The 25,590-nt window shown below is 39.4% G+C and overlaps 1 protein-coding gene and 3 pseudogenes across 1 annotated transcript; 2 read left to right on the forward strand and 2 right to left on the reverse strand.

The window, feature by feature from the left end:
- Nucleotides 1-11,524: 11,524 nt before the first annotated feature.
- Nucleotides 11,525-12,156, reverse strand: LOC147312401 (leukotriene B4 receptor 1-like; annotated as a pseudogene).
- A 755-nt stretch (nt 12,157-12,911) lies between these two features.
- On the forward strand, nt 12,912-16,004 carry LOC147312402 (inactive serine protease 35-like). The gene is made up of 2 exons (XM_086264150.1): nt 12,912-13,137; nt 13,607-16,004. Exons 1-2 carry the CDS (start codon nt 13,109-13,111, stop codon nt 15,048-15,050), a joined length of 1,473 nt encoding a protein of 490 aa, XP_086120276.1. The 5' UTR covers nt 12,912-13,108; the 3' UTR covers nt 15,051-16,004.
- Nucleotides 16,005-18,135: 2,131 nt separating this feature from the next.
- Nucleotides 18,136-19,118, reverse strand: LOC147312403 (leukotriene B4 receptor 1-like; annotated as a pseudogene).
- Nucleotides 19,119-20,422: 1,304 nt separating this feature from the next.
- On the forward strand, nt 20,423-24,926 carry LOC147312404 (inactive serine protease 35-like; annotated as a pseudogene).
- The last annotated feature ends 664 nt before the right edge of the window (nt 24,927-25,590 follow it).

The following is a 25,590-nucleotide window of genomic DNA, read 5'->3' on the forward strand; positions in this document are numbered from 1 at the left end:
AAAGACAGGTCACTCTGAAATACACCAGCATTGCACAATTAAATCACTCAAACTTTCCTGCCAGCTGGCTGCTGCTGTTTTTGTGAAACTCAATCATGGGAATGTGTCAAAGGCTAGTAGATAAAAAGTTAGATTAGAATCAGCAGCTGCACATTATTTCACTTTAATATTGTTCTTACTAAAAAGCTTGCGATATCTACAGTTTAAGTATGGATGTCAATGAATGCAGAAATACGCATTATTATTCATTGGCTTGATTTTTTCCCACCTACAGCAATGAATTCACTCTCGTTTCTCTGTCCAGTTTATTAAAAATAATACAGTTTTCAGTCCACACGAAAGAAAGCAGTTAAACTCTACATTTTAAAAGCAGGAATTATTATTATTATGTTTTGTGTGTGTGTGTGTTTTGGCTGTTGAAAGTTTAGGATTGGAACCAGAAGACATAATATGAAATATAAAACGTGTGATGTTTTGCTTCCAAAAAGCAAAAAAACCAACAACCAACCCCCCCAAACAAAACAAAAAAGCACAAAAATGCAAATTCAATTAAAATCTAAAAGGTAAGAACACACACAAAGGTTACATATTACTTATATATAGTTACACAAGTACGATATCATCCTCCTCGAGCTGCAGGGGTTTGTAGGTGAGAGTATTACTGAGAGAATCATACACTGAAGCAACTGAGCACAGGACATACAGAGGTCGTGTAAGGACAGAGAAATTGCGAATAAAAATCAAGTGATGAGTGAAAATCTCTGGGTTTAGAGCCAGTTGTTTGTGTGTTGGCTACTTGGATACAATAACTATATTTTCCATACAGATGGATCCAGACAGACACAAAAATGATAAAGACCGAAGAGATAAACATACAGCTGGGAGGTGGATGATTTAACTGTGTGTCATTATCTATTTGGTGTGAAGTCTCGGCTTCGCCAAGCCGCCTCCCACTGTCTCACATGGCTGAGTGAAGTTTTCTGCCTCAACCCGAAACAGTGAATCTGGCTTTTTTTTTTTTTTTTTTTTTTTTTTTTTTTAAGAAGTGGAAAGATCTGAAAGCTTATAGCATTGTCTGACAGCAATGCTAAGCCCCAGGACTGGGGGAAATGCCAGACACACTGAGTTAGAGTCAGATTGATAGAATCTAGCCCCATTAAAAGCAAACCTACCAGCAGTCAACCTCCTGTCTCAGTTCAATCACCACCATGGATTCCACACGCACTGGCTGCATGCTGGTAAACACAACTCATAGTCACCAATAGGTTTGCCAATTCCTCCCCGAGTGGAGTGCCTTGTTAATAAAGTTATAAAAGAGACATGTGGCATGGTTTAAACCTTTAAATGAACTGCACTGTTTCCACAGACGTTCAGATTAGTTAGTCTCTCTTTTTTGTTGCAGCTGAAACAGAAGCAAGATGGAAAGGTCATTCGCTCCACTTCCTGGTCCTAAAGCTCCATCAGTCAGAGGGTGTTGTCTGCAGTGAGATTACAGTGGAGAATAATTGTCCTCACTTTACACTGATAGCATAAATGATATGAGGTAGCATTACTTTTCAAGGTGCTAAATCTTCATTATCTTACTTACAACCTGTTATTTAGCACCACGCCCTGAAGGCAAATGCAGTTTAACAAAGCGTGCCTTCTGCACAGTAAAAATCAAAGAGCAATACCTATAGAACTAAGTAAACTTTAACCACCATTTTTCCAAATCAACATTTTGTTTCTTATGGAATACAATTATTGCATCTGCTATCAATATAATACACTGATTCTTTTTTCCAAGATGTCAGGAGTTGCAATTAGTGACAAAGGCTTAATTAATCAGCTTTTTCAGCTGTTAGGAAACACTTGCAGAGTCATTATTTCCACAGAATAGAGAGAGAGATATGTGTCCAAAAGCATGCAAACACTGAATATTACACCCACATGTGAGTTTTAAAGTAGTCGTTTGATCAAAAATGAGCAAGAAAATCAGTGAGGTTGCCTGCTGAATTTAGGTGAGAGGGCCTGGCTCAAACAGAGCGTTCCAATCTATCCCAGTGGTGCTCTGCAGGACCGAAGGTCAGTCTGCACACCAGGCTCAGAAACTAACTTCTTCATGGGCATCGGTTTGTGTAGATTGGCCTTTAGCAAGTGCGCATTAAGATTAACAAATTACAAAGTTACAAAGTACAAACCATAAGGAAGTGCCTCCAGGAAAAAGAAAATCCATAAATACATCTGGACAGGTGTTTCTGTTTGGCTGTATTGTGTCCATGTAAATGGCTCAATGTGTTGGCACTGGAGGTTTTCTGCTACGTAAACAGCGTTTTTGGGAAAGTGATCTTATGATTAAATGATTTTCACCAATTTTTCTTTTGTGAGTTTTTGAGACTTCAATTTCAATTTCATCAGCAGCAGAAATAAATTGCAAAATGTATTTTAAGCGATTAAAAAAATGCCCGATGTAGCAAATTAACTGAAATAAAAGTCATATATGGGAACAAATTTGTCAATATGGTGATGTTTATTGGTGGTTTAATAAACTCTCCATTTTCAAAGATTCTTATTTTTCAAAAGCTTTCTAGCAATTATTTCAGGCTTTAAGGGGTTAAATTTGTAAGGCATTTTGTTTTTTTTAATCAAACTTTCACTAGCAATGCTATGGATACAGGTTTTATGTCTTGGTGACCATCCATCCAGCCATTTTTTCCCCATGTGTCTAATTCAGGATCTAAGTGGATTCTATCCCAGCATTCAGAGGGAGCGAGGTGGGGTCTGTCGCAGGACTAACACCAAGGGACAGACAATCATTCACACCTTTGCATTTATACATGCAGTCATTTTAGAAATGCATGTCTTTGGACTGTGGGAAGAAGGCTGAGTACTCAAAGAGAACCCACAGAGGCCTAAGGAGCGCATGAAGATTTTTTAGTGAAACATGAGCAATTTGAAACTCTGAGACAAAGGGGAGTACATGGGTACTGTTTAGCTTAACAGAGCAAGAGGCCAAAAAGCCTAAGAGAGCATTTCATGCAAGCATAAAGAAGTCATCCTCAAACCTGGTTTGCAGCAAGTACTCACTATCTTGCCATGCATCACTTCGCAGCTTTTTAGTTTTAATTTCTTTTGTGTCCCATTGGTAAACACATGGTGCTCAGATTTCTAATGCACATTGCTGAGTGACAGAATAAAGAAAAAGAGCAAAGAAAAAAACAAGTGACCCTTACTGTGGAAGACAGAATAAATGCTAAGTATGCACCACACATTTGTGCTGGAATGGAGAAAACATGTAAAGCATGTACAAAACAAACAACCAGTTCAAGGCCCACAACACATGGTTGCTTACACACACACACACACACACACACACACACACACACACACACACACACACACACACACACTTAGAATAACAGAACAACAAAATCCTCCTCCTCCTGTTGGAGCGCTAACACGATGACAGAAACTGCACATGTCAGCCTGTTTATGAGATCTTTGCTTATTATAGCAGTGAGACATGACATAAAGGCTTCGCAGATGTTTCCTGATTCAAACATCACCACATGTTGTCACAATTATTTGGATTTCAGGTCGCTTTCAATTCAAATAACGATAAAGGAGAGGCAGAGTTTGTGCAATAAAGACAATTCAACCTTTGTAAATTTTTGACATTTTTGTACACGGACAAAACAAAGTAACTGATCTTAACATTTCTGCAGGTGATTATGTCGGTTAAGTTCCTTACGTTAATTCAGAGAGACAATTCTTGCATGTTTACTTAGAATGAACTGTGATGTAGAATTAAAAACAAACTAAACTGAAAAATATCCCATTGACAAAAGTAAATTATAATGTCTCTCTTGCCATTCAACCACAGTGTAGTTTTGAGTATGTGAAAATGTATATGAAGTTATGAAGTGGTCTTGTAACAGCAGTAGATTGTATTTTTTTTCCCTTTTTAATTAAAAAAAAACTTTTTTGAAGGATAGTTATAACAAACTGAAGTTGTAGTAATGCATTGCAGAAGTGCTGATATTATTAAATAAATAAAGATAATATTTTTAGTGTTACTTTTCTTTATGCCAGAATATCTTTTTAACAGTAAATAAGTAAGTAAATATCGATTAAAATACAAGATTTCTATATAAAATTACATCTAAAGACTCTGTGTATACTGACGTAATCATAATTTAACAATAGTTTGTTGTAATTATCAACCAAGTTATTGATTTTACAAAAGTATTCTGCCTGTTTTTTGTGTGTGATATATTATTTTATTATAGTAAATGTGGATTAAAGATAAAGGATTTTTAACATAAAATCCCCAAATAAAATCCAAATAATAACAGTACTTTTCTGTCATTTTAAACTTGATAAATTGCATTAATTTATACATTAACCGTAGAACGCTAACTGAAAGAAATCTCCGTCCCGGGTCATCCGTGGATCGGGTTTTCCTCCGAGGCGTGGGCACCTATAAGCAGAGTTCTGTCTTTACCCTATAAGATTCAAAATTATTCAAAGTAACACTCAGGTATGCCGTTCAGCAGGTTAGTTACAGCGCCAGGAGTAGCTTGGGAGAACAAGGAAACACAGACTGCTTCAGGTTGCTTTCCCAAAATCAACTCAAAGGTTTATTCATCAGACAACAGTTTATATAGAGGAAAAAGGTTCGTGTGTCAGCAGATTCTCAGTTCAAACCGGTACAGATCAAATAAGGAAGTGTCTTCCTGCCCTCTGAGCAAAGAAGTATCCTTTGTATAGTTTATCAGTTCAGCTACAATTTATGATTATCCCAGCGAAATACACTCCTAGACATAGAATACAGAGTTCTTTCATTAGTGAATTCTGAAACAAACCACCTGGCCTTTAACAAACCCTTTTCTAAGAGATAAAGAAGGGAGGATGGGAGTAAGGAAGTAATCTCTGTGGTGTTTTCAACCTTGAGGTACCAGCCTGTGAATATCACTATAAAACAATATCCTGTAAATGCTACCATGGTATCAAAATATCACAACACTAACACTGGGTGATTTTCAACCGAGCAAATTTATTTACATGATTTTCAGTATGTTGCGTTTGGCTAAGTGTCATTGGTCCCTGGATAGCTTCAGCATTGTCTTTGAAGTCTTTGAAGGCATGGGTGTTTCCCGACCCCAACGCCTGGTGTTTTGTGTTCGAGTGATTTTCACAGTCTACAATGATCTCTTTATTCGGCTCCACGTTCAGGGAAAGGTTGCTGTCTCTGCACGGCTTGGCCAGATGGCTCACTTCACTCCTGTAGTAGGTCTCGTCATTGTTGCTGATGTGACCTACTACAGTTGTGTCATCTGCAAATTTGATGAAGAGGTTGTAGCTGTGTAATGGGGTGCAGTTGTTGCAGGAGGGCATGCAATGAGTTGGTGTGACAAAGGAGGATGGTGGGGATAAGGTGAGATGGATAGAGTCAGATAGGATCAAATAAAAATGAACATTATTAATTTAGATGCAGATCCTTTTCTTAATACATAACATGACACGTAACAGTTAACTTCCATAACCTTTTGTTAAAAAAGGATTTAGTGTCTGCTTGAAAAGACTGTCCCTCCTCCCTTTAAGCCCTCATTAAACTTTGTGGAGCCAAGAAAATATACACCTATTTGTCCAGAACAGCCCTTCCCTCGGCACGTTCTCCTCTGAGACTGCAGATTGCAGACAAAAACATGTGAGCTAAGCTGTCCATTGCACCAACGTTCTGAGTTACAGGAGGTTTGTTTACTTCTGTGAAATAAGCGTGATTCAAACAGTCACACTGAAGATTGGGAATTGATTTTTAAAGTATGCCAGGCCTAATTTTAATGAAAACAAAACATTTCTGGAAAGAATTGTTACAGTGCTCTGCTCTGTTATTTCCATGCGGTGCATACTTGATGAAGGGGAAAAATATAGTTAATCATGTAGTTTTTTCTTACGTGCTAAACTTGCACTTCTCAGTATCAGGTTTGTCTGCAAAGACTTGGAGCTGTGAAGGGTGACTTCCAGCTTAGCCTCTTTGGCAAGTATTTATCATACTTGATCTTTGCAGTTTAAAGACATCAAGAAAGCCTGGAGAACTATTGCTCAAGAGCACTTTCAAGATTACAAGAAAGTCATGAAGAAATGAGGGCAGGCGCAAGACTTTCACACAGTACAGTATGAGCTGATACTATCAGTAAGTGAACGAAGTAATGGTGATAGGAGATGATGCAACAACAACAGCTTTGGTTGGCTTAAATAATACATTTAATATACAGAATACGCAAATGCATGCATCTGTATATCTGCATGGAGATTCTTCTTCACCAGCAGTGACATGTGCTGATATTTACAGACAGAATACAGTGTGAAACACAAGGCCATTAAACTGCCAACTCCTGCTTTTAAAAGTTAAAAGCAGGAGTTGGACATTGGCTGCTGTTTTAATCATTTTAAGTCCAGTTCTTGAACCTTAACATTTGCAGAGGAATGATATTTTTTTTCATGGGCTTTTTTTGAGCCTTTTAACACTGAGCTATGAATTATTCACTATTAAAAAGCGCCTAAATAATGTATACATTATTAATCTTTTAAAGCACTTTTAATTCTTACTCTTATTTTTATTTTCATGTCTATTTAAGCGTTATATGACAGTATGTTTGCACTAAGCACCGCAGCAATTTCCTAATGTAAACCTGCTCAACATTTGGCAATAAAACCCTTTCTGATTCTGATTCTGAATCCTGTAGGAAATTAGTCTTCTGCATTTAACCCATTCACTCAGTGAAGCAGTGGGCAGCCACCAATCCAGCACCGGGGAGCAGTGTGTAGAGACGGTACCTTGCTTAGGGGTACCTCAGGGTAGCCGTTCTGTGGATTTGAACCCCCAACTTAGTAGGTAGTTCATGGGGTGAACACCCTACTTACTGAGCTATCCCTGCCCCTAACGCAAAGGATGAACCAGTTTTGTGCCTACGCATAACAGACAACTCTAAAGATTTGAAATGATACCCTTCTGTACTTTTTGCTAACAGCAACAACAAATAATTTGTTCTGACTTATTTATTTGAACTGACAAAAAATGCCAAACATAACACATTTTTACAGGCATAAAATTTTATTTTTTTCTTCACCAAAAATGTGATTCTCACAGAGCTATTAGGAAAACACTTGGTATATCTCTGGTGTGTAGTGCATCCTTAAAATGTTTGAGGAAACTGAACAAGTGGAGGACTGAAGAAAAGTGGCAGGCCTAAAAACTAGATACAGTCGATGAACTCGGTCTGAAAGTCATGACCTTTGACCACATGGCCACAGGTCTCATCGACTAATAAATTAAATCTGACATTTTTATTTCAAATTGTCATCAGAATATAAGGCAGTGGTCAACAGACTGGAACAACAGTGAATGTCTGCAGCCATCTGTAAAAGATGGCTGCAGACAGTGGAGGCTCTTTCATGGTTTGGGGCTTCATTTGAGTCGGTGGTGTTGGGGATCTTGTCAAAGGTGATGGAATTATGAGTGCACAAAAGCACCATTAGAATTTGCCAGAGTTCAGACTGTGTTGAAGGCTAAAGGTGGTCATACAAAATATTGAAGTTCAAGCTCTGCACTGCTGAGAAAAAGCTAAGACGCCGTCAGATTGTTTGAGCCACAATAAAAAAGGTAAATATGAAAACATGATATGAATTTATCTCAAAGAATTTTAAGGTCATATTTGGTAGGCATGTTATGGCATAATTATAGCTGTCAGTGCAAGCAGTTTCATACCTATTAAACAAACCAATTGGAATGTCTGTCTAACTCACCCGGTGACATGTATGCACATGAAGGATTAACCAAACAGACAAACACACCCTGACACTCATTGCAAGACATTTCTTCTGTCTGCTTCATCCCACGAACCTATTCTCCTAACCAAACCCTTTTTGTCAAGATCCAAACAGTTTACTGCCGCTCTATTTACCTTACTTTGTTGATTTGTGCTTACAGCTGGAGATCTCAGACAAACTTTATCAGATTCATGTTTCTCAAGAGGTCACACTGAACCTGAAATCTCTTAGATTGGTGCTGTGTGTGTGGGGGGGGATTTCCATTTAACTGCAGTCTCCCACTAAAACTAAGAATTACAGCTGGACAGAAAACAAAAAAGCTCTATTATGAGACACAGAGTGAGCCAAGGTAAACCATCTCCTCTTCTCTTCTTTGCTTTTTCCTCAGTCATGTTTCTATCCTCACCTCTTCTCCTGGCAGCTGTAGCAAGTTTCTTATTGGGAGAGGGGGCTGCTGTTTTTGTTTTGTTGACTCTAGAGACGGTGTTCAGGGACGGAGGAATTGAAGACAAAAAGAAAGAAGAGTTAAATAAAGGGCTGGACAGCAGAGGAGAGATTAGTAATTGAGGGATGTGGGGGAAAGAAAAGCAAATCTGAGATGCGTGAGAAGATAGCACTGAGCAGGCAACAGTGAGTCATCAATTGTCCCAGGGCAATAAAATGCTGTTATCTCTAGCTCCCCATAGACTGGACTCCACTTACTGAATACATTTTGATAATTTCATATGGAGAACTGTGACCTTGTGTCAATGGCTTGTTTCCTTATTTCTACTAATTTAATCATCCGGTTTAAAAATAGAAATATTATTTTAGAAAGATCTTGCTACAGTCAGGAGCTAGCTGGCTTAGTTTTGCACTTAAGGGTTAAATGGTAGCATGGAGAGATCTAAGAAGGAACCAGTCTTCACACTTTATAGTCCTTTATGATTCTCTTTAAGTCGAGGATCACTTTAGCCCCATTTGAATCATTGTAATGTCCCCTTCAAAGCTTTGTCCATATATGAAGTGAGTCGCTCTCATCGCTTTGTAGTTAAAGGTTAAATTGCTATTGGATGTTCAAGCTCTGATCATGAAGGTAAACCTGTGATGTGTTAAACAACTTGTCAATCAGTGGTATCATTCACTCCTATGGGCAGTCACTTCAGCAATCAAAGCTGATCCCACTTTGCATCGCTGACAATTGTTCTGCCTCTCGTTGTTACAAATCACTGAGTTTCATTGATATTGTGCAGTCTGTAGTCACTACATCACTTTAAGCCTTTTTCTGCGACTCTTTAGATGTGTCAAGGGCGAGAATTAAATTTTCCCAATGAGAAAATTGACTCACATAAGAAACTGGGACTGCTGTGGATGCCCACACCAATAAGCTGAACCTGGCCCCCGGCAACTGTCCCAGTTAGATGAAATAAAATAGCAAACATGTAATAACATTTAAATTTGATGTTTTCTTTATTTTTTTTAATAGCTTGTAATGGTTTTTAATAGTAAGTTTGTTTGGTCCTCCCTAATTTTTTTTCAGTATTTTCTTTAGGAGAGCTGACGGATGATGCTGACTTTTTATAACTTTGCATTATTGATCAGTGAGGAGTTAAAGGACTTGAAACATTTATTTTGACTAAAATAAATGTTATATTATTATTTTTTATACATCGTTTGGTTTTTTCTGTTCTCAGACTTCTTGCCAAGATATGTTTAGTTATCAACTTTTGTCATTTTGTTTTGTATTCAAGACTTTGCATCCAAGTTTAAAAATGATTCAGCTTTGTATGTTTTCCTGCTTTGCCAGTCCAGAAAACCCCCTTTTGATTACCAAAAGTGTGTGTTACACATTGTGAAAATCTTTAATGAGCATCTTGGCAGGGGTGCACAGAGACCAGACAAGTCAAACTTGGATGGGAAAGAGTTTCTTCTGTTCCTTACAAGAGGCAGGAGAAAACCTCGCCTGGGCCCAAAGGAACAGCTGGGGGAAATACTGAATCACCAACCACATTCTCTCCTGCAGTAGTCCTGACTCTTTGGGTGGGATGGATTTACCAGTAGTGTCTAGACAGAGTTTTGTACTGAGGTTACAGGTTGAACAAGACAGCTGTCCATAAAGCCTGAGAGCATAAAAAGGGTGACTTGGCTAATCAAACATATCAGTGCAAATATCCTGAAACATTTCAGTGGAAGAACAATGCAGAGTTTTATTGAGAATTTCCACAAATATAATCACAGATGCTGTGGAAGTAACAAAGTGAACCCTTTAAAAATACAAATCAATTTCTCTGGAAGTCATCTTTGCTGAACTGTGGGTTATATATACTACTATGAAGCGGACACACACACACACACACACACACACACAGTTACCTTGTAACAGTATATGTGTGCGTAACACTCTTGTATAATATGATAAACTGTGGAACTAAAACTATGCAATGGTTTTGGAACAAACTAGAGCTAATTTATAAATATATCACATCAGTATTAAATACAATTGAGAATTATAGGAGATCATTTAAGTACTTTTCTGTACCCATAATGATACTATATAGTATTTGAGAAATATGTTACCTTATTGTTGAGTTAGGTAACCTGAACCTGGGTTGGTCTCTAGCTAGCCAGCTGCTAGCTTTGCATTTACAGTACAGAAATGAAGGTGCTTTCAGTGTTCTCATCAAATCCTCATGAACTTAGATAAATATAAACATTCAGAATTCACAAAACTTTCTCTAATAAACATTTAAACTATTACAGAACATTTAAAGCTATGGAGAAATCATTTTTCATTGTGTTCCCACTCTTAATAGGAAGAACATACAGGTACTTCCTCTTCCTGTGATAACTACACTTTTGGTAAAACCATTCACCATTTTGAATTTTAAAATTCCCTTTATATGCTTTTAATGGCATGGTACAATGTGCCTATTTTTATACTATTTTAAAATGCCGATGAATAAAAACAAATGTATTAACAAAATAAAAGTGAAATGATGAGTTAATGGAAGGATAATTGAGTTTACACACATCTGCTTGCTGTATTAGAGCAGCACTCTCTCTGTCCTTTCTGTTGGTAACATCACAGACAGAAGGCTGTTCCTGTTGATGAAGGAGCTCCAGTGAAAACATTTATTCAATCTTTTCATTAATTGTTGTTTCTTCTGACTGGCTGATGGATATAAAGTCCACAAAAACACCCAAACTCAACATGAGAAAATTAAAAACATGTAGAAACTGCTTTGATTGTCATCAAGCCAGTGAATGGTTGATATCAGCTGGTGTCACTGTCATTGATATGATTACTTCAATTTCCCAGCTGTTTCAGATTAATGGAGATTACATTATAATTTCAGATGAAATTCTTTGTAATTATATGTAATTTGATAGGTACTTTGATTCTATTGAATGTTTGCCTCATTCCTTTTCAACAATCATGTGTTTTTAAGCTCTGGCTGAGGACCAGATGTAATCAGCGCACGATTGATTTGAGGGGAGATGTTGCTTAACCTTGAAATTCATCATTAAACCACCAATCACCAACAGTTGCCTGTGACAAATAAAGAGGACCCTGTGCGTATCAGAAGGAGAGAGGAGATATTTTGACTCAAAATATAATTTCCAGTATCAGCAGGGCAAAAATTATTCTCCAAAGATGTTCAACATTGAGGTGCTGCTTCTTCAGTGACATCTGTTGACTTAGACAGATTTTGGGGAAATCTGAACTTCTCCACTAAATGTTCAGCATTTTTTGGCAAAGACTGAACAAACGATTAGAAGTAAAGGCATAAAGGAGTGGATTTACGGCACTGTTTACAAATGTTACAGAGGCAAAAGCGTTCCAGGTGTCCTCGCTAAACTTTAACAAGGATTTGTTATCGAGGGAAACAGCTGCAATCTCCACCACATTCATGGCACGATATGGCACCCACAGGACAAATACAGTCACTATGATGCTGGTAATCAGTCTGGTGGTCTGTGGATTGTTGAAAAAGGCTGCTCGATTCAGCTTTCTGTAGAGACTGATGTATGAAAAAGCCATGACAGAAAATGACACAACTCCTACCACGAGTCCTGCCAACACCACAGCTACCCTCTGACCCTTGGAGGAGTAGTGAGGTTTGCAACGTGTCCAGTGCTGATCTTTGTCCAGCCATCGAACCACTAAAGCAGGGATGGACAGGGTCATCGAAGCCAGCCAGAGAGGAGCCAGCAGCAACCTTGCTTTCACTAGATTTAAACTCCTCTGTAGGTGAACCACCTGAAGGTAAGAACAAGACTCCTGGAGTCCAAAGAAGGATGAGGTGAATCTCCAGGAGAGGAAGAGATGTTAGAAGTAACCGTGGTGGAGTTGACTTGTGCCATGCTGGAAACTTGGTGTGAGTGGCACGCACTAATAATGATAAATGTTGAAGGTGTTCACCTTTTGAGGAATCAAAGGGGAACTAATAACAAGGAAACTGTGATGCTAATGCAAATGAGGATTAATCCCTTAGTATCACATTGTCACAACAGATGGAACAACACCAAGGAAGTATAGATTTCACATGTATAAAGACTGAGAACTAATTTTCAGCGTTTACGTCATAGAACTGGATGTTTTCCACTTTCCTCGGAACTGGTCAGGCTATTTTGACTTCATAGAGGTCAACAAAGGTTGACAAAACATGAGAATAACACAATAACACAAGAATAAAATCTCTGCAGCAGCAACTAATAGGATAGGAATAACGAGTAATTGCCTGTAGCAGAGTCTTTGTTGACATAAACAGCAGGGGTTAAACTACAGGTAAGAGCTGCACTGGACTCATGTCTAGAAACACTTTGATAGGTCGTTTGAAATACATTTAATACACACACACACACACACACACACACACACACACACACACACACACACACACACACACACACACACACATAAACCTACACTCAAAGTTTCTCGAGGCTGATTTATATGTAAGAGCAATAAATGTTTATGTTTAAATACAGTTCTAAAAGAACGAAATAGCAACATAAACCGGAATCTGTGTCCACACGACTGCAACTTTGACCTCAAACATGATGTCATCACTTGCTAAAAACACAAAAGCCTTCGTGCTGCTGGGCTGGTTCATCCCTCTGCATGCCTGGTGCGGACTTTTTTTTTTTTATACTTCGGAGTGGGATGTGGATGCCTATGAGGACCCTGCACGCTGCCTCTCATTGCGATCCCCCTCTTTTTTTTCCTTTGAGCTCAGCAAATGATGGAAGCAGTCTGCGGGAAGTATTTCGGATAGAGAGAGTTTTTTTAAATCCACAGTAAGGACAACGCTAAATGGGAGTGCTTATTTATTTTATCTGCAGGTAGGAATGTTTTATATTTTTCATGCCGCTAACAACGAAAAGGTCACATTAGCTTATTTACATTAATATGTCCTTCCTAAGAATATCTGTAAAATGTATATATTTTTAAATTTACGGGTTATGCCGATTTATTTTCATAGCTTTCACGTTGTTTGTTATTGACCTGCTTAACTTTGCAATAAATACATTAGTTTGGATCCAGAAAATATGTTTTCGGTTTTATAGGAAAGGTAATGATTATATTTCGTGATTAGATTAGAAATATTTTTCAAAGTTAACGGAAATAACTAACTAAAATGTCATTTTAATTTAAAGTGAAATCTTAAACATTTAGCTGCCGAGCTATTTTCAATTCATACGTAAAGCTTGTGCGCCATCTGCTGGTCGTTTAACTCCTAGCCTCAGTGTAAAAATCTTTTGGTATTTCTCTCCAACTCTCAAATATTTTTTTTTTTTACTGTATTTTCAGCGGGATGGCCCTGACTCATTTGAAGTGTGTGCTGCTCTGTGTAGCTGCACTTTCAGCTTCTGGTGTTTTTGGCAACAGTGAGAGCAACGAGGTGCACAGGTGGACCAGACAGAGCCTTCCTGAGCTGGTGGCCACACGCACAGCACTTTTAAGAACACCTTTGTTCACAGGGCAGGAAGAGGAAAAAGAAGAATTAGAAAGGAGAGCGGCAAAGATGCTCTGTGGAATAGAATGTCAAAGCACCCTACCACCTGTAGACCAAACTGAGCAAGAGAGAAATCTGGGATATGAGACGCTGTATGAAAATGGCACTCGCACACATACAGACATGAGTTTGCAGGGAATCAACAAGATGTCTACAAGACCACCGGCACATTCAACAGGTCTTCCCCGCAGGAAACGGCAGGTTTATGGAGCAGATGGTCGTTTTGTGATCTCAGACTCCCATTTCATCACCAACTACCCGTTCTCTGCTGCAGTCCGCATCTCTACGGGCTGTTCTGGAGTCCTGATATCTTCAAAACATGTGCTAACAGCAGCACACTGCATCCATGATGGCAGGGACTACCTGGAGGGTGCCAGGAAGGTTAGAGTAGGTTTGTTACAGCTGAAAACTACAAGAGGAAGTGGGGGGAGGAGAAGAGGAGGGAGGAGAAGACAAGGAAGGAAAGGAGGGGCTGAGAAAGGTGAGAAGGAAGGAGAGGAGAAGCTAATGGATGGAGGTGGGGAGATGAATAGTTTAGTTGGGGAGAGAGGGAGAAAGGGAGTTGAAGGTAGAAGACGTAGAGGGAGAAAAAGGGCTGAGGAGGGAACAGCTGATGGTGGAGACAAAAAGTCTGAGAGAAGAGGGAGACGAAAAGGCCTCAATCGTGTCCGCCGCAGTACTGGGGCCACACAGGAACCAGTGTTTCGCTGGACTCGAGTTAAGCAAACAAAAATCCCTAAAGGATGGATCCACACCCAGAACTCTACTAATTCTCTTTCCCCCGACTATGACTACGCCCTTCTGGAGCTGAAACGACCAGTAAAGCAAAAGCACATGGAGCTCGGAGTAGCACCCTCGACTGCACCCCTCACAAGGATCCACTTCTCAGGCTATGATGCTGACAAAAACCTGCCTGACGGTATCGGAGATGAGAGGGTGGTTTATCGCTTCTGCTCAGTGGCAAAGGAGTCTGATGATCTGATGTATCAGCACTGCGACGCGCAGACCGGTGCTACAGGGGCGGGTGTTTACATCCGACTCAGGCAGGAAGCGGGACACACAGGCAGCAAGGGGAAGTGGAAGAGGAGGGTGATTGGAGTGTTTTCAGGCCATCATTGGGTGAAGGTGGAGGGGGGTGAGCAGAGGGACTTTAATGTTGCAGTGAGGATCACACCTCCTAAATACGCCCAGATCTGCCACTGGATCCATGGAGATCCAAGTCTTTGTAAAGAGGTCTGAAGATACAGAGAGACAGAGCAGAGGGTATGTGAGAGGCAAAGAGCTGAAGACACCTTTAAAGGGACTCAAAGATCAGGGACACTGTGTATAAAACCTGTAGAAAACTGTCTCATCTCATCAAAAAAGAAGTATTTTTAAAAGTAATCGCATCTTCAAAGTGCAATATGTCAGAATGGAGCTGAATATTTCTCAGTGTATCCAATTTTAGATGTTCTTAAGATCATTCTAGGAAGAAAGAAGAAAACTTGAGGATGTTTTCTTTACAGATACATTCACAATACTGATTTACATATAAAAGAAGCAGAGTTTCCAGTAAAACATTTCCATAAAAGAATTCTTCATCAAATAATGTGAAAACATAATACCTACATGATCCATAATGCAATCCCACTGCCACAGTCTGGTTGGAGGTTAGAATAATAGTGATGTCTTTAAACTTAACTGCAACTTTTAACTGCAAAGGCTGAAGTCATGAACCTTAAGCACAGACAAGGAGCGGATGAGTTTTCTTTTCTTTTTATTATTTAAGTCACTTTAATTTCAATTTTAGCAACAGTTGTTGTTTTTTCTATTTCTAAATTGTATATAATAGGATTGTGGGTTTAAAAGAGCTGCAGCTTTTAATAAATTGTAAAAATGTGAAAAAAATATGATCTGAAATCAGCTTCTCTCTTCAATGAGAGTTTGACAGACCAACCTTGAGTTGAAGACTGCTGCATTTGTCTCTGATTCTGGATCTGTATCCTGTTCAGCCATTTATTGGGTTATTTAGAGAAGTTGGTTTTAGTTGTACTTGTTAAGGAAATACTGGTCTACATAACATATGTATGGATTTTTTATTACTGTACTTTTGATGATTTTTGACAGTGTTGATGCAACAAACACGTTTTCTTGTGTAATTCTTTCTGTAAAGAAATGAAATAAAATTTCTGATACAAACCAAAGCAGACAAGTCTGAGCCACGAGGGTCACTGAGATCAATATATTGATGTATCCTTCATATTTCATATTCATCCACATTTTATACTTCTTTTATTTTTCTTTCAAAATTTTGTTATGCTACACTGGATAAAGATACAGTGACTTTTTGGAAATAATATGCAGGACATCCAGCATATACTCGAGCTCTTTAGACTTCAGCAGCAGCATGAACCAGTGTACTGATTTCTGCTTCACCACAAATCACCCAAAATAAACTGAGGCCCCTTTCTAATTACAGACACAACAAAAAAACTTCCTTGTTTCTTTGATTTCCAGCTTAACTTGAACTCACTGTACATGCAAACAGAAACAAGGAAAGGAGCTCTTCAGAGTACCAGATTCACCGGTTGCACTGTATGATGCAGTACCACTCAACACCAGCAAAGGGCGACACAGTACACACTCTATTAATCAATGCCTTTGTTACATCTTAGATTAGATTAGATTAGATTAGATGAAACTTTATTAATCCCTCGGGTGGGTGCCTTCGGGAAATTCAGTTTCCAGTAGCAAAGCACCGAAAGAAGTTGCATGTTACAGATACATTAAGGGGAATGAGAGTAAGGATATAAGCATAAATACACCATATATACACATATACACATATATAGGAGAATATGCAATATGGATAAATAGGATTGCTCATTTGAGTGAGTATATTGCACAGTGATTATTGCACAGTCAAATATAAGAAAGAGACAAAAAAATAAAATAAAATAATAATAATATTGCAAAAATTGCACCGTGTAGAAAAGTCCTACAACTCAGTTTTTCCCGCCCTCCCTTGTCCCCCTGTTTCTCCTTCCTCTCCCCTCCAGTGAGGAGTTAAACAGTCTGATGGCGTGTGGGACAAAGGAGTTTTTAAGCCTGTTGGTTTTTGACTTTGGGAGTATATCTTAGAGGTAGAAAGTAAAGTGACTAAAGAGGATAGGTACTAACAGTGCGAAACTTTATAGTCTACTTGCCTATTTTTCAAACATATGATTTGATATAACAAAAAGTACTTTTTACAGTTTTCACTCAAAATAAAAAACATGTTTGATCTGTCTTTTAAAATAACGGATTAGGGCAAGAGGCAGGGTACAGACAGGTTTGTCGCAGGGTTAACACATAGACACAGGCAACCATTTGCACTCACATTCACACCTATAGGCAATTTAGAGTTTCCAATTAACCTATCCCCACTAACTGCATGTCTTTGGACTGGGGAAGGAAACCGGAGTCCCCGGAGAGAACCCATCCAAACACAGGGAAAACATGTTAGAATTGAACTCAGGACTTTCTTGCTGTGAGGCAACAGTGCTAACCACTGTAACAGTATATAAGCCAATGAAGCCAATGAAAAAATTTAAATGACTTGCAACATGGAAATTACTTCATTTACTTTATTCATACATCACCTAAAATTATCTAAAGGTATAGTTAACAGGATTGTCATTAAAATGGCTGTAAAGAACGGTTTGATTGTGCACTCGTGTCTTCAACCAACCGCAGCGCATTGTGCCAAGGTGCAAAGATCCAGACCACAGCAAGGATTGTGTCTCATGACACAGGATGTGATGTGAAAATTGTCCTGCAACACAAGGGAGTTTGCAGCAGTGGGGAAAGCGACCATTGTGGTGGGTATACTGGGGCTTTTTGGCTGCTTTCAGCATTGGTAGACTGTGGTTGGTTAGGTTAGGCAGCAAAACTCATTGATTTGGTTTTGGAAAAATCAGGTTTAAATGGTAAATGGCCTGTATTTGTATAGCGCTTTTCTAGTCCCTAAGGACCCCAAAGCGCTTTACACAACCTGTCATCCACCCATTCACACACACATTCACACACTGTTTAGCAGGTTTAGCACACAGTCGATTTGACAGGAGATGTTGCTTAACCTCATAGTTTATTATTAAACCACCAATCATCAACAGCTTTCTGTGATAGAGTGGACTGCACCCTGTGTGCATCAGCAGGAGAGAGGAGATCTCTTCACTTAAGATACAATATTCATTATACATAATCTTATTATGTTATCTTATTATTATCTTATTATTATTAATAATAATAATAATAATATTAGTAATATAACAGTGTGGTTGAACTCTGCCATGCAGGGAAATCTCTAAGATGCTGGTTCTGTAGTGATATCTCTTGACTCAGGCAGGGTTTGAGCTATTCTGAACTTCTGTATTAAATTTTCAGCAATTTTTGCCACATTGTGGACAAACGATCAGAAGCAAAGGCATACAGGAGTGGATTGACTGCACCATTTACAAATGTTAGTGCTCCAACAGTATTCCAGCTGTCTTCACAAAATGTTAGCAGGGCCTCATTTTTTAGGAAAATGGCTGCCACACCCAGCACATCGATAACAAAATATGGGACCCACAGGACAACAAAGGTCACAATGATGCTGGTAATCAGTTTTGTGGTCTGTGGATTGTTGAAAAAGGCTGCCCGATTCACCTTTCTGTAGAGACTGATGTATGAAAAAACAATGACAGAAAGGGACACAAATCCTACAAGGGCCTCTGTCAACAGTACAGCCGTCCTCTGTCCCTCAGATGAGTACTGAGGTCTGCAATATATCCTTTGCTGATATACTTCAACTAGCTGTTGAGCTAGTAAAGCAGGAGTGGACAGGGTCATTGCAGACAGCCAGAGTGGAAGCAGCAGCTTCCTTGCTCTTACCTGATTTAAACTCCTCTGCAGGTGAATAACCTGAAGATATCGCTGGACACTGAGCACCGTCACAGTCAGCAGACTGGCATAAACACTGCCATACACAAAATATGTTATGAGTTTGCAGGGCACCAAGCTGAAGGTCCAGCTATAGAGGAAAGAGTAAATCCACAATGGAAGGGTACCCAGGCAGAGCAGGTCTGACACAGCCAGACTCAGCATCAAACTCTGGCTCAGACTGGACATGTTCTCCCAGTTTGGCTTGAGAATGATGACAGCGATGTTTCCAGGGAATCCCAGCAGGAAGCAGATGGACAGCACCACTGCAGGAACCAGATTGGTGGAGTACCAGACAGTCCCAGTTGAATATCCAGGAGAGGAAGAGATGTTAGAAGTAACCGTGGTGGAGTTGACTTGTGCCATGCTGGAAACTTGGTGTGAGTGGCACGCACTAATAATGATAAATGTTGAAGGTGTTCACCTTTTGATGAATCAAAGGGGAACTAATAACAAAGAAACTGTGATGCTAATGCAAATGAGGATTAATCCCTTAGTATCAAATTGTCACAACAGATGGAACAACACCAAGGAAGTATAGATTTCACATGTATAAAGACTGAGAACTGATTTTCAGCGTTTACGTCATAGAACTGGATGTTTTCCACTTTCATTGGAACTGGTCAGGCTATTTTGACTTCTGTAGCCCTGGCTATATAAGTAGCTCATTATTTAAATTTGTTCATTAATATTGATAGTTAATTGCAAATGTTTAATGTGTTCAAGAATGTATACAAATGCCTGCAAAGTATGTGATGTGTGTCAGTTAAATGCACAACCTTTTTATTTGTGTTTTGAGGTTTATGTCATTATTTTTGGTATGGTATTGATATGTACTACAGCTCCAGTGAACCCTGAAGTAGTCTCAGGTAGAGGGGTGGGAGTAAGTGGGGAGCCGTGTGCACTCTGCAGGAAGCGAGAGAGACGAGAGCTGAACAGTGTCGAGTGAACGCAGAGTTCATAGAAGGGCGACAGACGCATTTTCGGGTTGACGGATAGTTAACTGGAGTCGAGAACTGTTGTACCCTACTGTGAGGTAAGTGTGAATTTTGTCTGACACTTGTACCCAATGTTATTGTGTAAAACGGGCTAACTGCTAACCGCGATTAGCCGCTAGCACAACTGCTAACATAGCCGCTAGCGTAGCCTAGCATATTCGCTAAGCTCTTGTTCTGCTCTGTTTTTATTTAATAAGCTAATGCTAAGATTGAATGTTATCGCATGTGAACTGGCATTTATCGGGGTTGTGTGATTCAGTAGGAGGAGACGGACGTCTTGCTGGCGTGTCAGAGAGGTCCCTTCTGCTGGTGTGCTGAAGTTATGTGTTCACGTGGGAGCACGTGGAAAGGACGACTGTGAGTGCTGCTGCCGCGGCCTGCTGGTAGCCGTGACCCAGTTTCCCCGCTATCCCCTTGAACTGCCTGGTGGTGTGAGTACTGTTGTTTGCACGTGCTTTTTATTTTTACTGCTTGGCAACAAGTGAAGCGACCATATTGTTTTAGGTCCCAACGCACCCGAGCCACGACTCAGGCCTGCAACGAGGGGTTCGCTAGCAGAAAGACTGTAGCACTTGAGGTGTGTGTGTGTTTGGTGAGAGTGCGTGTGGGCCCACAATATTATTTGATTATTTTGTTTCTGTTGAGGTAGATACCTTACCATTGTTTAACAAACTTTATTGATTTTACTTATTTTCTTTTGTGTTGTTAATTAAGCATTCACTAAAGTGGAGTTAACTTTATAATTGACCTGCTTGTGTGTGATTTATTTCTATATAGTGTAGTTTTATTGCATATTTAATACCATAAGCATTAAAAAGGGAGTATCGATAGGAAAGTAACAACAGGAACCCAGGGCCCCTGTCAATAGAACGTGGGATGGGTGTTACACTTCATAGAAACAAAGGTTGACAAAACATGAGAATAACACAAGAATAAAATCTCTGTAGCAGCAACTAATAGGATAGGAATAACTTGTAATTGCCTGTAGCAGAGTCTTTGTTGACATAAACAGCAGGGGTTAAACTACAGGTAAGAGCTGCACTGGACTCATGTCTAGAAACACTTTGATAGGTCGTTTGAAATACATTTAATACACACACACACATAAACCTACACTCAAAGTTTCTCGAGGCTGATTTATATGTAAGAGCAATAAATGTTTATGTTTAAATACAGTTCTAAAAGAACGAAATAGCAACATAAACCGGAATCTGTGTCCACACGACTGCAACTTTGACCTCAAACGTGATGTCATCACTTGCTAAAAATACAAAAGCCTTCGTGCTGCTGGGCTGGTTCATCCCTCTGCATGCCTGGTGCGGACTTTTTTTTTTTTTTTATACTTCGGAGTGGGATGTGGATGCCTATGAGGACCCTGCACGCTGCCTCTCATTGCGATCCCCCTCTTTTTTTCCTTTGAGCTCAGCAAATGATGGAAGCAGTCTGCGGGAAGTATTTCGGATAGAGAGAGTTTTTTTTTAATCCACAGTAAGGACAATATATTTATTTTATCTGCAGGTAGGAATGTTTTATATTTTTCATTTTTTACATGCCGCTAACAACGAAAAGGTCACATTAGCTTATTTACATTAATATGTCCTTCCTAAGAATATCTGTAAAATGTATATATTTTTAAATTTACGGGTTATGCCGATTTATTTTCATAGCTTTCACGTTGTTTGTTATTGACCTGCTTAACTTTGCAATAAATACATTAGTTTGGATCCAGAAAATATGTTTTCGGTTTTATAGGAAAGGTAATGATTATATTTCGTGATTAGATTAGAAATATTTTTCAAAGTTAACGGAAATAACTAACTAAAATGTCATTTTAATTTAAAGTGAAATCTTAAACATTTAGCTGCCGAGCTATTTTCAATTCATACGTAAAGCTTGTGCGCCATCTGCTGGTCATTTAACTCCTAGCCTCAGTGTAAAAATCTTTTGGTATTTCTCTCCAACTCTCAAATATATATATATATTTTTTTACTGTATTTTCAGCGGGATGGCCCTGACTCATTTGAAGTGTGTGCTGCTCTGTGTAGCTGCACTTTCAGCTTCTGGTATTTTTGGCAACAGTGAGAGCAACGAGGTGCACAGGTGGACCAGACAGAGCCTTCCTGAGCTGGTGGCCACACGCACAGCACTTTTAAGAACACCTTTGTTCACAGGGCAGGAAGAGGAAAAAGAAGAATTAGAAAGAAGAGCGGCAAAGATCAGAATCAGAATCAGAATACTTTATTGATCCCTGGGGGAAATTATTTTTTGTTACAGTGCTCCATTTTAAACCAACATTAAGACAAGACAGACAATACGCTAACTAAGAATAGTACAATATATACATACATACATACATAAGTCACTTATAAATAAATAGTTGGAAAAGAAACATGTGTAGCTGTAGCAGCAAACGGTGTGTTAAGTGGATGCGTTGTACAGGGAGATGGCCACAGGCAGGAATGATTTCCTGTGTCGTTCAGTGGTGCTTTTCGGTAATCTCAGTCTCTCACTGAACGAGCTCCTGTGACTGACCAACATGTCATGGAGTGGGTGGGAGGTGTTATCCAACATTGTCTTTATCTTGGACAGCATCCACCTATGCTCTGTGGAATAGAATGTCAAAGCACCCTACCACCTGTAGACCAAACTGAGCAAGAGAGAAATCTGGGATATGAGACGCTGTATGAAAATGGCACTCGCACACATACAGACATGAGTTTGCAGGGAATCAACAAGATGTCTACAAGACCACCGGCACATTCAACAGGTCTTCCCCGCAGGAAACGGCAGGTTTATGGAGCAGATGGTCGTTTTGTGATCTCAGACTCCCATTTCATCACCAACTACCCGTTCTCTGCTGCAGTCCGCATCTCTACGGGCTGTTCTGGAGTCCTGATATCTTCAAAACATGTGCTAACAGCAGCACACTGCATCCATGATGGCAGGGACTACCTGGAGGGTGCCAGGAAGGTTAGAGTAGGTTTGTTACAGCTGAAAACTACAAGAGGAAGTGGGGGGAGGAGAAGAGGAGGGAGGAGAAGACAAGGAAGGAAAGGAGGGGCTGAGAAAGGTGAGAAGGAAGGAGAGGAGAAGCTAATGGATGGAGGTGGGGAGATGAATAGTTTAGTTGGGGAGAGAGGGAGAAAGGGAGTTGAAGGTAGAAGACGTAGAGGGAGAAAAAGGGCTGAGGAGGGAACAGCTGATGGTGGAGACAAAAAGTCTGAGAGAAGAGGGAGACGAAAAGGCCTCATTCGTGTCCGCCGCAGTACTGGGGCCACACAGGAACCAGTGTTTCGCTGGACTCGAGTTAAGCAAACAAAAATCCCTAAAGGATGGATCCACACCCAGAACTCTACTAATTCTCTTTCCCCCGACTATGACTACGCCCTTCTGGAGCTGAAACGACCAGTAAAGCAAAAGCACATGGAGCTCGGAGTAGCACCCTCGACTGCACCCCTCACAAGGATCCACTTCTCAGGCTATGATGCTGACAAAAACCTGCCTGACGGTATCGGAGATGAGGGTGGTTTATCGCTTCTGCTCAGTGGCAAAGGAGTCTGATGATCTGATGTATCAGCACTGCGACGCGCAGACCGGTGCTATAGGGGCGGGTGTTTACATCCGACTCAGGCAGGAAGCGGGACACACAGGCAGCAAGGGGAAGTGGAAGAGGAGGGTGATTGGAGTGTTTTCAGGCCATCATTGGGTGAAGGTGGAGGGGGGTGAGCAGAGGGACTTTAATGTTGCAGTGAGGATCACACCTCCTAAATACGCCCAGATCTGCCACTGGATCCATGGAGATCCAAGTCTTTGTAAAGAGGTCTGAAGATACAGAGAGACAGAGCAGAGGGTATGTGAGAGGCAAAGAGCTGAAGACACCTTTAAAGGGACTCAAAGATCAGGGACACTGTGTATAAAACCTGTAGAAAACTGTCTCATCATTGGTGCTAAACAATTAATCCTTGATTAAAAAAAATATATATATAAAATAGAGCTTTAGAAGCTTTGTATAGACAAGCCCCACAACCCACCCCCCCAAAAGTCATTTTAGTAGAAGTATTTTTAAAAGTAATCACATCTTCAAAGTGCAATATGTCAGAATGGAGCTGAATATTTCTCAGTGTATCCAATTTTAGATGTTCTTAAGATCATTCTAGGAAGAAAGAAGAAAACTTGAGGATGTTTTCTTTACAGATACATTCACAATACTGATTTACATATAAAAGAAGCAGAGTTTCCAGTAAAACATTTCCATAAAAGAATTCTTCATCAAATAATGTGAAAACATAATACCTACATGATCCATAATGCAATCCCACTGCCACAGTCTGGTTGGAGGTTAGAATAATAGTGATGTCTTTAAACTTAACTGCAACTTTTAACTGCAAAGGCTGAAGTCATGAACCTTAAGCACAGACAAGGAGCAGATGAGTTTTCTTTTCTTTTTATTATTTAAGTCACTTTAATTTCAATTTTAGCAGCAGTTGTTGTTTTTTCTATTTCTAAATTGTATATAATAGGATTGTGGGTTTAAAAGAGCTGCAGCTTTTAATAAATTGTAAAAATGTGAAAAAAATATGATCTGAAATCAGCTTCTCTCTTCAATGAGAGTTTGACAGACCAACCTTGAGTTGAAGACTGCTGCATTTGTCTCTGATTCTGGATCTGTATCCTGTTCAGCCATTTATTGGGTTATTTAGAGAAGTTGGTTTTAGTTGTACTTGTTAAGGAAATACTGGTCTACATAACATATGTATGGATTTTTTATTACTGTACTTTTGATGATTTTTGACAGTGTTGATGCAACAAACACGTTTTCTTGTGTAATTCTTTCTGTAAAGAAATGAAATAAAATTTCTGATACAAACCAAAGCAGACAAGTCTGAGCCACGAGGGTCACTGAGATCAATATATTGATGTATCCTTCATATTTCATATTCATCCACATTTTATACTTCTTTTATTTTTCTTTCAAAATTTTGTTATGCTACACTGGATAAAGATACAGTGACTTTTTGGAAATAATATACAGGACATCCAGCATATACTCGAGCTCTTTAGACTTCAGCAGCAGCATGAACCAGTGTACTGATTTCTGCTTCACCACAAATCACCCAAAATAAACTGAGGCCCCTTTCTAATTACAGACACAACAAAAAAACTTCCTTGTTTCTTTGATTTCCAGCTTAACTTGAACTCACTGTACATGCAAACAGAAACAAGGAAAGGAGCTCTTCAGAGTACCAGATTCACCGGTTGCACTGTATGATGCAGTACCACTCAACACCAGCAAAGGGCGACACAGTACACACTCTATTAATCACTGCTTTTGTTACATCTTAGATTAGATTAGATTAGATGAAACTTTATTAATCCCTCGGGTGGGTGCCTTCGGGAAATTCAGTTTCCAGTAGCAAAGCACCGAAAGAAGTTGCATGTTACAGATACATTAAGGGGAATGAGAGTAAGGATATAAGCATAAATACACCATATATACACATATACACATATATAGGAGAATATGCAATATGGATAAATAGGATTGCTCATTTGAGTGAGTATATTGCACAGTGATTATTGCACAGTCAAATATAAGAAAGAGACAAAAAAATAAAATAATAATAATATTGCAAAAATTGCACCGTGTAGAAAAGTCCTACAACTCAGTTTTTCCCGCCCTCCCTTGTCCCCCTGTTTCTCCTTCCTCTCCCCTCCAGTGAGGAGTTAAACAGTCTGATGGCGTGTGGGACAAAGGAGTTTTTAAGCCTGTTGGTTTTTGACTTTGGGAGTATATCTTAGAGGTAGAAAGTAAAGTGACTAAAGAGGATAGGTACTAACAG

Source organism: Aulonocara sp. 'chitande type north' Nkhata Bay, linkage group LG15 (genome assembly GCF_057382095.1).
Source record: "Aulonocara sp. 'chitande type north' Nkhata Bay isolate Kocher_YH1m ecotype deep benthic linkage group LG15, A_spYH_male_GT1.1, whole genome shotgun sequence".
NCBI classification, from domain to species: domain Eukaryota; kingdom Metazoa; phylum Chordata; class Actinopteri; order Cichliformes; family Cichlidae; genus Aulonocara; species Aulonocara sp. 'chitande type north' Nkhata Bay.

What these genes read in the sequence shown, in the direction of transcription:
- LOC147312402 (XM_086264150.1), top strand. Translation starts at nt 13,109, where the DNA reads ATGGGAGTGCTTATTTATTTTATCTGCAG. An exon ending in CTTATTTATTTTATCTGCAG is followed by an intron (nt 13,138 to 13,606) that starts GTAGGAATGTTT and finishes CTGTATTTTCAG; the next exon opens with CGGGATGGCCCTGACTCATT.